Below are 17,702 nucleotides of genomic sequence, written 5' to 3'. Positions count from 1 at the left end.
AAGTGAGGATTTATACTATCAAGCCAGAGCAACAATTATTTTCTGCATTTTTTTTTTTTCCGGAAATTGATTAGAGTAAGAAACCTTTGTTATTCTAAGCATCCTATAATGAAGTTTGCTTCGATAATGGCAGAGGACATTGATATAGTAAGTACTGCTTGATTTTTAGATCATTGAGGTATGGAATGGATTATTTTCATGCCTTTTGATGTGTCTTGAGATTTTTAAAGTTCGAAAAAAAAGAAAATGATCAAATGTCACACACTCCAATTGTTTTCAAGTGGAAGTAGTCTAGTTGCGCTGCTAAGCTTGAAACACCATGCCTGTGATAAAGCTTCTTTCTAAATTGGAACTTGCTAACTCATTTATAATTTTCTTGTTGTTTCTAGATGTTGCACAGGAAGAATGACGATATGAATCTGAACTCCTCTTGGAAAAGGAGTAAAAAAAAGGCAATTAGCTGCTCTCTCTCTCTCTCTCTCTCTCTCTCTCTCTCTCTCTCTCTCTCATACATAAACAAGGATCATGTATATATGCATGTGAGTGTGTGCGCGCACGCGTGGGGGTGCATACACATGCATATATTCATGATGCCTTGTTTATTAGTTGGTGAACTTCCACAATAGTCATTCATTTTCCATTGACTTGCTTGCTTATATGAAAGCATGAATCTAGAGCATTTGGCATCCGTTGAGCTCCAATAATTTGTTACTAATTGATGTTGAACTTTTTAGAAGTTGAAGTTTGTTGTTACTCATTTACTCTAAGCAAGCACCAAACACTATGGGATTTTGGTTTTGTTTCCACCCACTGAATATAACCTTGTGTTTTTGCCATTTAAAGTGTAGAAAAAGGAGTAATGGTTAATTCTCTTGCTGAAGAAGATATATGTAAAATTCAAATGGATGATGTGTGACCAAACACTTATCCTGTCAATATCGACGAGACCCACTTTTTAATCAGGCCAAAATAGTGGGACTAGAAGTTGACCCAGTTACTAATATGAATCCAAGTCTAACGGGTCCACTCAATAAGCAGACCTAATTATACTCTTAACGGTGAATAAGCATGGAGCTATATGTGGAGTCCTTAAATCATCACAGTAGGCCCCCACAAAGGCATTAAATTGGACCCTAAAGATCGTCCAGGGCAAGGGCCGAGTCAACTACTCATATTAAAACTAAACATGGCCCGTGTATGGGCTTAAATAAGGAATCCCATTGGGCCCTAATGAAGGGTTCCACTAACAGTGTGAACTGTTCATGTGGCGTGGCCCCCCGTTGGCCTTATTACCAACATATGTTCCTGTTCTTATTATTGCATACTTAACTTTCTTTTCTTTTCTTTTTTCTAGTGTGGCGTTACTGAAGAGCATGAAGACGGCGAGGTAAGAAAGAAGGCATTTTCTTTTGAACTTTGCTTACTAGTTACCTTACATTGGGGCAATGAAGAGGCCAGATTGGCCCGTGCAATGAAATCATATTAAAGCAATGGTTCGATAGATTGAACCCACAATGAGCACATATATATATATATGTATATGAAAATCATACCTATCCACTCATCAAGTGCTACACTTTATTTTGTTATTTATTAATGGCTATACACTATTTTGCACTAGATTATCCTCATGGTGGACTAGCAAGCACTTTACTTGTAGGAACTCAACCAGACCCACTTTTAAATCAGGCCAAAATAGTGGGACTAGAAGTTGACCCAATTAGTATTATGAATCCAAGTCTAACGGGCCCACTCAATAAGTGGACCTAATTATACTCTTAACGGTGAATAAGCATGGAGCTATATGTGGGGTCCTTAAATCATCACAGTAGGCCCCCACAAAGGCATTAAGTTGGACCCTAATGATCGTCCAGGGCAAGGGCCAAGTCAACTACTCATATTAAAACTAAACATGGCCCATGTATGGGCTTAAATAAGGAATCCCATTGGGCCCTAACGAAGGGTTCCACTAACAGTGTGAGCCATTCATGTAGCGTGGCCCCCCGTTGGCCTTATGCACTAAAATGTCTAGTAAAACGGATGGGCGCCATGGCTATCAAGTACATACATCATGGTGGACCCCATGGCATGGGACACATTTTGTGTGGACAGCGTGGCCCACAACTATGGGCCTTGTATGAACAGCCTGGTGGGCCTAAGGAAGGCTACAAAGGTGGACCCATACTCTAATACTAGCTGAACAAATGGATGGCGTGAATATACCATAGATCATCTAGTTGAACGGCCTAGATAAAACATTACATCATGGTGACCCCTGCCCTAAAAAAAAAAAAAAAAAAAAAACTATCGAGACTGGATAAACCCAAACATCATGATGGACCCTACTGTCCAGTGGGCCCACATACATCATGGTGGACCCAACTGTCTATTGGACAGTGCTCTATGGGCCCCAACATTATATATGCGTTTTATCCATGCCGTCCATCTATTTTTCCATATCATTTTAGGATATGATCCCAAAAAACAAACAGATCCAAATCTCAAGTGGACCACACCACATGAAAATAGTGGTGATTGAATGCCCACCATTGAAAACTTCTTGGGGCCCATGTTATTTTCCATCCAACCTGTTGATTAGGTCACAGAGACCTGACTTCAACCAAAACTTTGTGGCCCCAAGAAGTTTTTAATGGTAGGTATTCAATCACCATTGTTTCCTATGGTGTAGTCCAAATGAGATTTGGATCCTCCTCATTTTTGGTTTTTGGCCATAAAATTTATCTGAAAAAATGGATGAATGGAGTGGATAAAACACACACATCATGGTGGGGCCCATAGAGCACTGTCTAGGCAATCCTCTTCCTCAATCAAAACTGTTCCCGAGGACGGAGAGAGAACATATGCATCACGGTTATTGCCGAAGGAGGTTACAAATGGAGCTCACCCAAGCCGGGTCCACGTGACCCAATGGGTGGGTGGGGTGGCCCAAAACATCACGGCGGAGCCCCACATGTGCTGCAACGGTGGGCCCCACTAGGTTTCAACGGTGATCTTCAATCTCTACTGTTTCAAGTGGTGGGACCCACTGATCTTTGGATCAGATGATATTTATGTTATCCCTTCCACACTTGTCACACGTGACATAGTGAACAGGTTTGATGTCAAACAAATTTCACGGTGGGCCCTAGGAAGCTTTCAACAGTGGACATTCATTTACCATTGTTTCTTACAATGGAGTCCACTGTAGCTTTAGGATCAAGCTAATATGTATGTTTTCACGTCTCCCAGGTCTCGTGTGGGTCACACATGGGTTTGGGGGCAATCGACCACCATGGTGAGCCCCAGCCTGATGTTCATATGAAATCTGCTCATCATGTATTGATGAGCATCTACTCCTGCCTTCATGCAGATCTTGTCCTGTTTGAGCTTGGCTTAAAAATTATGGCATTCATGGAGTATGGCTTAAAAATTTTGGAGGGCGAGTGTCCCCCTATATACTTGTAGCCTAGTTGATTCAAGATTCTGCTGACTTTTTAACTTCTCTGTCTACTATTGGTTCACACACAATGTTTGGAGTATATTTCAAAAATACATGACAGTGGAACACCCTAGCTAAATCACATCTTTTGGTCAAATGACCTTTCACGTCACTTAAGTAGTTTGCCAAGCTACGTAAGAGAGTGGATTAGGAGGCAGGCCCTGGGCCACCTAAGATAGTGAGGCTGGGGCATCTTAATATATGTATTCTATATCTAATTTTCCAGATCATTTTAGGGCCTGAGACCAAAAATGACAATCCAAATGTCAGGTGAACCATAGTACAGGAAACAATGGTAATTGAACACGTTACTACTAAAAACTATGTTTTCTAGTAGTAACGTGTAGATTGCTCTAGAAAAATATGTTTCTAAGCTTCTTTGGTTCAACTTTCATTTGAACATGTTGAACCATTTTAATTATAAATAGAATAAATTGACCTTTGGGAAGTGAAAACCTAAAAATGATAGCTTTTAGATGCATATTCCTGTACAAGGGTTTTGTGAAACAGCAGGTCTGTCCCTCATTTCTTCAAGGCCGACATAAAGAGCTAATGGAATGTAAGAGGAGGAGAGAACTTTTGAGAGAAATAGAGAGGGAGGTCTCCCTATCTTATTTAGGCTATAGTCGGGCCTCTCTTCCCTTCGCCTGCGACGGTTAGCGTTCTTTACACTACTAATAGAAGAAGATCAGCTGTTACCGCAATTTTCTTCACTTGTTCTTTTCTCTTCTTCTCCAATTTTCCCTTCTTTCCATTGCTTCTCTTTCCTGTTTTGGTGGACTCCAATGCTTTTACTCTGAGGCTGTTTTTTTTTTTTTTTTTTTGCTTTTCTATGGTGTAATTGCATGATTTTTGTTTTAAAATTTTCGTTTATCTTTCTGACTTATATTTGTGTTTCTATTCCAATACTCAGACTCAAATGGCCGCGAGTCAATGAATGATTTCTTTCTTATTGTTTGCAATGTATTTGACTTCTTGTTATTTCCCATCGTTTAGGCCGTCAATCTATTTCCTGGTGAAATAGATGATTGGGAAGGCTCTTCTCAGTATTCTAGTTTTTTTTTTTGGATGTTGGGAATGAGTTGTCAGGACTCAGGAGAAGAGTGGAAAGGCCTTTTTATTTTCAAAATATAATTTTTGGATGGGAATCTGTTTCCCGTCATCTTGCAACCATCTTAAAGATGGAATCATCAGTTTTTGGGAATTCATTTCCCACACTTCCCCAGTTCCTGAACACAATCACTAATGAATTACATTTCCCTGGGATTGGATTCCCATATATTTCTATATATATGGTCTGAAATGGTAAGAAAGGCCTTTTATTTTATTTAATAGGAGAGTTGGATTTTAGGTGCTATTATAGCAAATTTGGAAGGATTGAGTTACCAGAAAATCTTGTCAGTACAGAGATAAGAGGTTTTGAAGCTTTTTTTTTTTTTTTTGTCTTAGAGGTAAGTTGCATAAAATGATACATTTAGAAATATCACATTTATTGAGCTTAGGTAAAACTGATATTGAATGAGGGTGCAATGGAGCTTACTGGAAGGGATGTTAGTGAGGCAAATACAAATAATTATTATTGAAGATGTTTCAAGGTGGATGATTCATTTGTATTTCAAATCCTAGTGATATAACCTGAGCTAGAGTTTGTGGATGAAAATTCAGATCTGCCCTAGTCTCCTATTCTACTAAGTTGCTTCTACTCCCATCTTAGCTATTGACCTAAATTAATCTTCACCATCTTTTACTGATTTTTTTAATCATTTTTTGGATGTGGATATTGTTGAAACTTAAAAATGCAATCTTACTATCTTTAGCAACGAGCTCTTTTTAATAAAGATGTAGGGTGTGTTTGATTGCAACAAATATCATGAAATTTCATGATTAATCAGTTTACTTTTGTGCAAAGTATCATGATATTTCATGAAATTTGGTGTAACCAAACGCAGCTGTAACTACAGTGTTCCATGCGTGCTTCAATCTTTATAAATGTTTTTCATCCTGCCCCTTCCATGTTGCCACTGCTTTTCACTCTTTTTAAATGTCATTGGCTTCCTCCTACTTATGGGATAAAAACATATTGACTAACTTTGCGGGGATACATAATGCTAATTGATGGTATATTGAACAAATTAAATACTACAAGTATTGTTTTATCTTGTTAATTTCAAGCAATATTGTGCTTATGAAGCCCCTGTGCTATATGGCTATGTATATTTGTTCACTTGCAGGTGCTCTTCTTTTAATAACTTATTTCTTTTAAAAGAATTTACCCTAAATAGGGTATCAATAGGATGACTCCTAGAGTACCATTACCCCAGGCCTACTGAGGTTCTCATTGTTCTGGGTTTGGGCCTCTTTCAGGTAGGACCTGAACCCAGGCATAATCGGGATTAGAATGATGCATGAGCTGAACATGGCATGCACTCGTGCTATTACGTTAGTTGTCATCATATTTGTATTAATCGGGCCCTTGTTGCAGTCTTGCTTTTAGTATTTAGCTTATAGATGTTTCCAAATAACTGTAAACATCTTATCTTGTGTATGATGATTATGGCATTGTTAGTTCCTGTAACTATGCCTATCAAATTCTATTTTGATCTTCTGTTTTTCAGCCAAAAAGATACAGTTTTTAGGATCATACTTATGGCACTGTAGTTCCTGTAATTGTCTCTAAAATTCTATTTTGATATTCTGAGCCAAACGGATACAGTTTTCAGAATCACACCCGGTTTCTCTCAACAGATCTAGTTCCTATAAAATACACATTTTGTTTTATCTTTGCATGGTCTGGTCATAATCACTCAAGAACCATACATCTACATTTGAATTTTAAGGAGTACACTGCTTGGCCCGAATAACCATTGTTTTCATTATACCAGCATTCCATCCAGGCTGGTCCATTTCTCACTTATATACCAATACAATAAATAAGTCTGGTTGCTTGAACCATGGATGAATGTTGCACAAAGATTACCACATCGAGCAGTTCTAATCATTCAATGGTCAGCTTGCAAGCTTTAGGTGGTCTAGGAGCTGGTATAATAGCTCTGAGGTACCCATGGATACTGTATTGGGGCTTTACAAATGTGGATGAAATCCTACTCATGGGGAAGAGTGCTTCAGCACCTGGAATATGGCTGTTGACTCAATTGGTGGGGGCCAAAGTTGTGGCGACTGCTCTTTGCAGGGGATCTGGGCTTGTGGGTGGTCTTTATGCCCCAAGCTTGATGATTGGTGCTGCTCTTGGTGCCGTGTTTGGGGGTTCGGCTGCAGAAATCATCAATTCAGCCATCCCAGGAAATGTTGCTGTTGCCCAGCCACAGGCCTACGCTCTGGTAATATTTTCTAGTTGTTGTTTGGTTGACTCTAAACGGACATTCATCCATGCGATTTCTTGTTCGTTGGTATGAGTACGTGCATATAGATTTATATTTCCTGACCTCTCTATGCAGGTCAGGATAGCCGCTACGTTCACTTCAGTTTGTTCAGTTCCCTTGACATCAGTGCTACTTCTGTTTGAGCTGACAAAGGATTACAGAATTTTGCTTGCACTCATGGTAATTTTCAGCCCAGAACTTGTTTAGAGAACTGGCATTTCTTTGTATTTTTAAAAGCTTCCTGTCACAATCTAAATCTGGTCAAGGATGTGTGAAGCTGTTTTAACTTTGAAAGTGCCTAGAGTAAATTGATTCTGCTTATAGAAGCTGGTCACTTGTTTTGAAGTTCACTTGGCTAAATTTAGCTTCCTAACATGGACAAGGTTGGCTACTTCGATTTTGAGTGCAAAAATAAATTGTGTTATCTGTAAGAGAATTTTATGATGATCAATCAAAAGGACTTCTGATTTTACCTTCAAACCTGTACAACCTATGATTTGGGTGGCGAGCAACCTGAAAATTTTTAAAGCTACAGTTTTGAAATCACGTTCTTGGCATACAAATACTTCGAATCAGACTGTCCAAATTACAGACCCCATTTTAGATAGATTGTGAAAAAAAAAAATTACACTTATTTGATTAGCTGACTATAGGATTGATGGACATTTATTGGAGGTTAAAAATGAAAAGATCTAACTGTACTATTTCAACAAGTGTCCACAATCAGTGGTTAGAATTTGTCGACCAATCTGATTCTCAGAGTGTGACATTCCCTATTCTTTTCTTCTTCTTCTTCTTCTTTGTGTGTGTGTGTGTGTGTGTGTGTGTGTGTGTGTGTGACCATGTTTAACTCAAAAGGTCAGTACTGTACCAGCTATTTTCTCTTTTGTATCATTATTGACTAATGGAAAATTGGGGATTAACAGGCATGCCTTCAGGTTCCTGAAACAGTTGTCCAGCAGATATTTTTGCTAAACAGCCTTGATGTGGAGCTTTATAAGCATGCGCAGGAGGACATCTTTGCACAGCAGCGGAAACATCTTGCCGAGAAGTTGGATAAAGTGGTAAGTCCAGATTCCTAAGATTGTGTTAGGTCACATATAATACAAATCACTCGTATTCAGTTGGCTATCTTGCTGAAGATCCACCACACGCTTCTCTCGGAGATTGTAAAATTATAGCGTGTCTAGCAAAGCTGTTCCAGCCCCCACTTTGCCGTTCTGTTTAGATGATCAGTTTCAAATATATTGTAACCATTGGAATGGAAAACTAGCCAGAAGATTAAAACGTGTTTGAATGTACGGTTTAACAGAATCAGAATAGTTCCTAAGATTGTGTTAGGTCACATATAATACAAATCACTCGTATTCAGTTGGCTATCTTCCTGAAGATCCACCACATGCTTCTCTCGGAGATTGTAAAATTATAGCGTATCTAGCAAAGCTGTTCCAGCCCCCCGCTTTGCCGTTCTGTTTAGATGATCAGTTTCAAATATATTGTAACCATTGGAATGGAAAACTAGCCAGAAGATTAAGACGTGTTTGAATGTACAGTTTAACAGAATCAGAATAGTTCAATGACAGAGAGCAAATGGCCAAAAGTGGAGGTGGGGGCATTGTGGTCTGTAATAATAACCAACTGCCAATTACAATTCCATGCGTCTCAAGTTGGCTTGAAACAATGAAAATTGCTTCTGCACCCCTTCCATGAAAATCTCTCTCTACACTCTAAAAACACCTAAACCCCCCAGAGAAAGCCCAAAAGCTTCATCTTATTTCTCTGAGGAGCGATGGAGAAGACGATGATGCTCTAAGGAAAGGCTACTTGGGATGGTCCAAACCGGTGAGATCTTACCCTTTGTTTCTTTTCTTAGTTAGCTTAATCTTAGTATTAGTTTTGATCTCATATCTTTCTTTTCTAGTTCATCCCATTTCTTTTCCTTTTGCTGGATTCATCCATCCATCTTTTCATAACTCTTTGCATCTTGCTCCCCTACGGAACAAGCTTGTATTGTAGATCACTAGCAAAATTCCATTGGGAGGCATTTAAGAAGTCATTCATATTTTTGCAATTAGACAATCCTGCTGATCCCATGAAGGATCGATCTGGAGTTATTTTAAGTATTGAATCATGACTTTACATGCATCATGTTAATTTTGTAAACATCAGCCTTCAAACCATGTTTTTAAGATCAAGGGAAAGGGAGTATCCAGTGAGACAGACGTGATTCTCTTGTTGTGTAGTTGATCGATCATCCCTTTGCTTTGGCTTCTTTATCATTTTATATTAAAATTCATAGTTTGTTTAATCTGAGTAATATAGGATCTTCCATAATTCTCTTGTTTTCTCTTCATTCTCTTTTCTTCAAAACCCAGAATGTGAGAATAAGCAAATTATGAGAATTTCTTCTGAGGTCACTTTTTGTTTCTCTTCTTAGTAAGGTTCTTTTCTGTCGCATAGATTTGTTTAGTCTATATTTTAATTGTGTTGATTTCACTATCTTGATAGGGATTATATTTGAATAAATTAGGATTAATTGCTGCTTGAATTATATTTGTATTCATCTCTCTTATTTTTGAGTCCTCTCATTCTGAAATATACTTCTGTGCATCTCCGAAATCTGGAGAAGAATGAAGATTGGCATCACTGATACCGATGCTGGTTCGTCAAAGCCGAAACATGTGTCACCATGTCCAACGCCAATCGTCTGACCTTCAATTTCTCATCTTGTTTCCCCTTATTTTGGCAAGATCATTGTTATAGATATGTTCCATTCAGTCTCTGTTAGTTCGATTCTGGTACTGTTTTGTTTATTGATTAATTGAAATCCAATTTCATTTGATCAAAAAAAAAAAATAAGCGTAGCTATTAACCTATAGCTACGAATTTAGTCTGTTGCCTTTTCTCCTTTTTTGGTAGTGATCAATAAGATGCTGTAACTAATAAGTGGTTGTACTATAGTTCAAAAAACATAGTTGGATACTAAAATATTTTCCAACCCCTCACCTTTATAATTCATGTTGTTGAACTACCGTTCCATCATTTTTTATTTTTTTTTAATATATCTGAAAAAGTCGTATTTTTTTCATGCATTTCTTCAATGTTGTTGTAATAGTAAATATCCACTCCAATTGTTGTTTTTTAATGCATTCAGGACTGCCCATTTTTGGAGGTTTGTGTCCTTATCTCACATATGATGCTCTTGTGCATCTTTGGAGGGACATGTCTAATTTTGTTTCAGATCTGTCACACAAGAAATGGTTACTATAAGCGTGGATGGTTCTGTACTTGATCTAATATCCAAAATTATGTTGTGTCTTTGCCTTGAATCACCTGGGAAGTTTTTGAAGGAAAAGAAAAGGGATAGAGATGTTGAAGGTATATATATTATATCACTGATATATCCCTTCTTCTCTTTAGTTATGTATATATTATATTACCAATATCACCCGTCATCTCTATAGTTCTGTAGTCTGTATACATTGCAGCACTTTATCAAGATTTTTGATGTCATGGTATAGCCTTATCAGCCATGAAACTATGAATACCCAGTATCCATATGAGATAGCATTCGCTGTATTTCAGGACTTGATGAAATTTTGTAATTTTGCCAGGCATTTTAATGTGAAGTATTGCTTTCTTACTTGCAGCCCCTTACTCTAACACCTTACTCATGTGAACATGTCTCATGTTTGGGAAATCCTGCTCATTAGGAGGGCCTCACTGCCTCTCTATGGATGTAATTAACCATTTCCATAAAAAAAAATTATTATTATTATTTTTTTTTTAAAAAAAAGGTAGGTCGAATGATCCCAATCCAACTGGTAGGATTGTCCAATGGGGTGTGAATTTTGGGATATGGCCCATCCATGGTAGGACCTACATGATGGTTGGTACAGATCTCATTTACATTTGCCACTTGTACGAAAAGTGAGTTCCTATATAAAATGTCCTTGCTTCTTTAATGCAGGTAAGATTTCTGTTGTTGGCAATAAATACAATGAGGATAACAAGCCCTCATAACCTGCTCCCCAAAAGAATCACCTCAATTCAAGAGGAAACAAGCTGCACCTATTACTAGAGCGGAAGAGGATGACATACTTTTGGGGTATTGATTATGAGGTTCCTGGCAAATGCCTGAATCAAAGTCCTATTTCAGAAGACATGGAAAACCAGCTTTAAAGGAAGCACTGAAATTAGCCAATACGTGTGGCTAGCTTGAATCTCACTAAGGTCTCTCTCATCACTATTTTGTTCAGAGCATCATACCTATGAACTTTAATCATACTTATTTATTCTAATGAAGCATAAATTTATAGAAAGAATTTAATAATTGATTTTACATCTTTGTAGTTCTCTTGATCTTACTACAGGTCCAAGCAGTTGCATTAAATCAACATGTGACAATTCTTCTTAATAGCTCTTTTCATCACTCGATGGTCATGGTAAGAGAACATCATCCCACTTTTGAACTTTTCCTGCTACCTATTTACCTTACAGGAATTGTACCTTGCATTGGGCAATGAGCAGGCCAGATTGGCCTGTGGGTTCGAGACCTGACCTGAATGGGTTGGACTTGAGCCTAATATAGACCCACTCACTGGCCTAGCCCTAATTTAAAACAGGTTGGCCTAAAGCGTAGGTTGGGTCAGCCCACAGTTTAACTGACTCAGCCTACTTTTGAGGCAGGTTTCAACTAAACTAATTGGGTAGTGGGTCAGGTTCAAGCTAGAAATATGTGTCAGGTTCAAGCTAGAAATATGTCTGTTCAAGTAAATGGATCAGGCTTGTGTTGAACCTTACATTAGACATAATCTCACGTTAGGGCCAGGGATAAAAAAATCAGTTTTGCATGTGATTCAGGTGGGCCACAATGAAGAAAACAAGACATCCACCCTTGATTTTTATAGGGCCCACCGTGATGATTATATAAACCCTAGTCCAAACATTAGATTCTATGCCAAATTTTAGTCCTAGGGCCCAAAAATCTATATGTGATTCAAATGGGCCACACCAAGGGTCACGATTTGAATAGTGGACATGGGCAATGTTTCCAATCATGTGGTCTACTTGAATCATAGATGGGACTGAGTTTTGAGCCCTGGTCCTAACATGGGGTAATGCACCCGAGGATTTTGACTGTGGGCCCTAGCCTCCAATTATAATTACTTAAATTAATTAATGGGGTAGGGTAGCTTATTAATTTATTTTTATTTTTTTAAAGGTACCCGTAAATACAGTAGTAATAAGGTATCTTGTAAAATTCTCTTTCAAGCTTGTGGGGTATATAATATGGGGCTGGCCCATCAGGCTTTCAGGCCTGGCTCACTTTTGGCCACTGTGGTTTCAGGCCCGAGGGTCGGGCTTAGACATAATATGCAGGCCCTTTTTCAAGTGGGCTGGGCATGACTGTGTACAACCTAGCCCTTAACGTAGGCTGGCCCACCATGACTATTGGAAGGGCAATCCTGTGATACAAGAAAGGTGTCGTGTAGGTGGGCTTTAAATCTGTATTTATTTTAAGTCCAAGAATTTAAATCAACTCCATCCATTATTTAGGTAGACCACAATTATTTCATACATGGCAACCTTCACCTTACAAACTGTTTCTTTTGATGTGGCCCACCTAAATTATATATTTGCATGAATTTTGGGTCTCGGTTAAGTTTTGGTCTGGCATCTAATGGCTGGAGTGGATTTTATATAATCATCATGGTGAGTTCTATAAAAATTAAGGGTGGACATCCCTCCCAACTCTTTCTGTTGGTGTGCCCCCACCTTAATTACAAGTCAGCCTAGTTTTTTTGGCTCTATGATTAACGTGAGACTACACATCTAATGGTTTGAGTGGATCTCACATATACATTACTATGGGCCCCATCAAAATCAATGTTATCTTGATCAAATTCATTTTTGAAGGTGTAAGTCCAACCAGTTGGACCACAGTAACGGTAACTTCTAATTTATTTAGTGAATGGGACCTGCAAGCCATTCAATAGACTGAACTATAGTGAGCTTGACCTCCAAGCCATTCAATAGACTGAACCCATAGTGGGAAACATTTGTCATGAAAATCATCCCTATCCACTTATCACAAGTAGCCACACTTTTATCTTGTTATTTATCAATTGCTATATGTTTGTTTTCTATGGTGTGGTGTGGGTCACTTAATGAGTGGATAGGATGATGTTTACACTAGTTGATCCTCATGGTGGGACTAATTGTAACGCTTGGTAGCAAAGGGGTCAGGACAACCCTCACCCTCATTCATGATTCAAGTGGACCACACAATTAGAAACTGTGTATAGGGAAAACATGTACCCTCCTAATTGTTTACCTTGTTATGGTCCACCTGAATCACGGATGGGCCTGATATTTGGGATGTAAGCCTAAATATTGGTGTAATGTCTGATGGATGGAGAGGATTTCATACAATCATGGTAGTGAACCCTGTAAAAGTCAAAGGTGAATGTCTCTCTACCAACTGTTTCTTGGTGTTATCATACACGTGGTCAGACCAGCCTGATTTTTTGGTGGGTGGGTGGGTGGTGGTGGTTTGTTCATTGTGACCCACCTAATAATTGGACCAATTTGTGTATTGGGAAATGGAATCTACATAGTGGTACCCTTCGGATGGATGGATTGGATATTGCACCTGTCCACTGCACTGACATATGTGGTGGCATGTTCATTAGCTAACTTTTGTACACGTGTGGGATAAGCAAAGCTCACACGTGTAAAGTTACATGTTTGCTTTATTTCTAGGTTCAAATAAAATCTAAGGCAGTCTGTTGCTTTTCTTTCTTTTTTTTTGTTAGCTAGTTAGTACACCCCATTGTCAACATGTTTTTTTTTTGTTAGTCTGTGCCTGATCTTGTATGTGCATGGGTGGATGTGCATGTGGTGAATAATGTGAGTGTACTTCATCGTCTACAGTGGGGCCCAGTGTATCAATGGTCTTGATTGCTTGAATGGGCCCGCTATATCAATAGTCTTTGCAGGCACTAGCATCGCAATCTCAGTGTGACTCAACTTGTTGCAGGAGCTGTTCGTCGATATAGCTTTAGAGGTTGATGTTCGAGCTAGGGGTAAAGAGCCAATGCATTCTTTGCTTTTCTTTGGACTTGAAAGGTTCTCAATTTCTAGTTTGCCCCGCTTAAAGAAAAAAAATTCCTAAATAATACACTTGAGAAAAGAACAATTGGGCATTTTTTAGCTAAAACATATGAGGAAACTTAATATTTTACTAATATTGTGAGGAACTCATGCACTTGTTAATGAAATAACATGTTCATGTCCACCAATTAATTGACATGAAAAAATCAGGTGCCAAAATCAATGATATTGAGAAAGACTCGTGCTAACATATGTTACTTAATAAACTAATAAGAAATGATTACGAATCTCTGGATTTCTTGACACCCAGTACATGTCCCCATCAAAATCATTATTCGCCATCTCATCTGCCAATGATCGCGGCCCTTTGGTTGGAAAGAAAATAGTTTGCCCCGCTGAATTTCATGCTTGTCCTACTCAATTTGCAATTTGCCCCGCTTAATATAGATAGAAAAAACAGATGAATGTTGTGGATAGCCCACATACATTTAAGTTGAATCTTGGGCCCAATTCAGTTAACTCAGCACAATAAAAGCATACTGATCAAAATGATTTCAAATTTCAAGAGTTCTTGGTCTATTTGACCTACTGGTCGGCAATATGCTCGACTTGTCGTCGACATTCCCGGTTCATGATTGGTTGAATTCCCCGAGTAATGACCTTAGAATTTGATGTTTGGCTACTTCAATCGCATTTCAAGTTCATTGAAATTCATGTTAGGCTAGTTCAATTACATTTCAATTATTTGTTAGGCTAGTTCAATTGCATTTCAAGTTCATTGAAATTTATGTTACCCTCGCTGAATTTCCAGTTTGCCCCACTGAATTTCTAATTTGCTCCGCTCAATTTCATGTATGCCTCGCTGAATTTTCAATTTGCCCTGCTCAATTTCCAGTTTGCCCCGCTCAATTTCTAGTTGACCCCACTGATTTTCCAGTTTGCCCCGCTGAATTTCTAGTTTGCCCTGCTCATTTTCCAGTTCGCCCCGCTGAGTTTTATGTTTGCCTGTAGAGTAGCAAGCATAATCGGATTGTGTACTGAGTTAGTCAGTACGCTCCCATCGTACTAAGTAAACTCAGTTGGGCCCACATTGAATATATGTAGTATATCCACGCCGTCCATCCGTTTTTCTATCTAATTTAAAGTGTTGAGCCCCAAATTGAAGCATATCAAAAGACCAAGTGGATCATACCACGGGAAACTGTGGGCATAATGATTTCCACCGTTGAAACCATATTAGGCCCAACAGTGATGTTTGTTTGTTATCAAATATATTCATAAAATGATTCAAACGTTGAGTCCCTGTTAAATACAAGAGCAACTAATCAAATAACAACCCTTTCTTGTTGCATGATAATATGGAGGAATGTTACTGAAAATTCAAATAACTTGAAAGAGTTATGGTGTAATATGCATACTTTGGCATGTCACATCTCAACTTGATAGGTATCATTTTTGCATTGATTAGTGCATATTGTTAATACTTCTCAACTTGATTCGGAATTTTTTAAAAGAATTTTGCAATGGAATTGGATGGAATGTGTTGTTTGGAATTGGATTGAGTCCACTATCTAAATCAATCCTATATGCATGCGTAATTTCATTTTGAAATTACATTGATTCATGAGGTGTAGTGGGTTTTTACTTTACATCGTATCTTGCACTATTACTACTGAAATGATGTCTTGGGTTTGTTGCATTTTTGAAAATAAATTGAGGGTTTTTTCTCTTTCATGGCAAGTGATAGGTCTTAGGTAGCCATGATTGTTGGCTATGAAAAAGATGGACTTTTCCGGAATCTCAAGAATTGCATTGTGTGATCGCCATATACAATCAAAACCACATGCCTGTATCTGTATCTATATGTGCATATGCATATTTATATATTTCTATAAGTATGTATGTTTGTATATGTGTATGAATTTATAAATGCATCATCATCACTAATATTATGTTAGTCTTCTCCTAAGAATTTGGGTTGGCTTTTAGTAAGTACATGGCAGAGGTTTCTACATGGAGCACTCTTTATAACCAACTCCAACCATGTGAACTACCAAAGCAACCAGAGCAACATTCATCACACTGGACATGTATTGAAGCCAGGCAGATGAAAGTTAGAAACTGAGCCAGTCTTCAGATTACATGAGTTATATTATAAAATATATTATATTGTAATTCAAATATTGGTCTGATTGCATTCTCATCACTGCACCATCCTATTCTGGAATAGGACAAGAATCTTGTTGATACTTGCTCCTTTCATAATTTGAGCCTTCTTATGTTATAGAAAGATGTTGCCCATGAAGCTCAGACGGACAAAACATTGCCTTTTAAGGTTACATTCTCTATTGTGTCTTAATGCCTTGTTTCTTTCCTTCTTTTTTTTTCTTTTTTTGTTTTGTTTTTTTAATTTATTTTATTTATTTTTGCGTGAGGTGTGAAGAAGAAAGTTGATAAAGTAATAATTCTTGTGGGGAAAAGGGAGGAGAAAATGACCATAGACCTATTGCTATGGATTATAACCATAGCCATAGATTATAGATAATATCTACCATAGTATAATAATATCGAAGATGAATGTCAAATTGATCAGCAACAAAACTCAAAAAATGGATGAATTTTCGATGTTATCGAGACTGGTTCGATAGTATCGAGCATTAGTCATTGATAATATTGAGATATGATCGATAGTATGGATAACTATTATCAAGTAATTACCGTAGACCTATCACTACGGATTATAACCGTAGCCATAAGTACCATAGCCGATCTGGCATCAACCGCGACAGTGGGACAAGACATTAAATCAGGGTTGGTGCACGGCTGCGGTACCTATGGTTACGGTTATAATTCGTAGCTATAGATGGCCACCATATCTTCATAGACTAGCTACTTAAAAAGTAAGGGTATTTTTGTCCTGAATTTCACTATCAGTACGTGAGGTCTAAGTTCCCAATGAAAGTTTGTATTGTTTCATAAAAACCGCTGGATAAAAGGTGGGTCCACAGTCCCAAATTTCTCATTTGTTTTTAAAATAAAAGTGCTATAACCTGGAAGGTGTGCACATCTAATGGGTTTGAATAATGTATTAGATGTATAAGAAATCTAATCTGTTAATCAAATAAAGTTCTTTGTAAATATATCAAAGGTATAAAATATAATTTCTTTTATATCAATAGTGCATAATATTTTTATACAAGAAAAATGGGTTGTCACAAACCTATTCCAATAATCTAGTTTACTAATTTTTGCCTAATAAAATTTAACCATTGAGCCATGTTCTATAAACAGGCAAGATTTTTGACACGTGTTCCCATCATATCCATGTAATACTTGATGTCTGGTGGCCTTTCATAAGTAGGCATTATATGTTATATGTAAATAAAGAAAAATATTTCAATAATTTAATGCACAAATAGTTGGACCAATTTGAATGTCCAACTAGTTGTGTTTTATATATATATATATATATATATATATATATATATATATATATATATTGTTTACGTCCAGTTGTTTGGGCACCCCTAAACCTGACCCAACCTAACCATATGCACTCCTTATTTCACTAACAGGCGATTGTCTCACTGTACTGATCTGAAGGGCTCAGGAATGTTAAAACTATTTTCAAAATAGCAACAATGTTTTGTGCCACTTTGATAATTTGCATATCAAGAATCCAATTAGACATGATTTTTGATTGGGTC

At 37.7% G+C, this 17,702-nt stretch overlaps 1 protein-coding gene across 1 annotated transcript; it reads left to right on the top strand.

Annotated features, from left to right (window-relative positions):
- The first annotated feature begins 6,208 nt into the window (after positions 1-6,208).
- Positions 6,209-8,817, top strand: LOC131246892 (chloride channel protein CLC-f-like). The gene is made up of 4 exons (XM_058247358.1): positions 6,209-6,837; positions 6,955-7,059; positions 7,806-7,943; positions 8,433-8,817. Exons 1-4 carry the CDS (start codon positions 6,451-6,453, stop codon positions 8,457-8,459), a joined length of 657 nt encoding a protein of 218 aa, XP_058103341.1. The 5' UTR covers positions 6,209-6,450; the 3' UTR covers positions 8,460-8,817.
- Positions 8,818-17,702: the final 8,885 nt, after the last annotated feature.

The sequence above is a fragment of the Magnolia sinica genome, chromosome 5 (genome assembly GCF_029962835.1).
Source record: "Magnolia sinica isolate HGM2019 chromosome 5, MsV1, whole genome shotgun sequence".
NCBI classification, from domain to species: domain Eukaryota; kingdom Viridiplantae; phylum Streptophyta; class Magnoliopsida; order Magnoliales; family Magnoliaceae; genus Magnolia; species Magnolia sinica.
This window is presented reverse-complemented; position numbering and strand designations above follow the sequence as displayed.

Bases quoted from the DNA above. Each gene is read 5' to 3' on its own strand.
- LOC131246892 (XM_058247358.1), top strand. From the start codon at position 6,451: ATGGATGAATGTTGCACAAAGATTACCACATCGAGCAGTTCTAATCAT. The intron at 6,838-6,954 runs GTAATATTTTCT...CTCTCTATGCAG, and splicing joins AGCCACAGGCCTACGCTCTG to GTCAGGATAGCCGCTACGTT. The intron at 7,060-7,805 runs GTAATTTTCAGC...GGGGATTAACAG, and splicing joins GAATTTTGCTTGCACTCATG to GCATGCCTTCAGGTTCCTGA.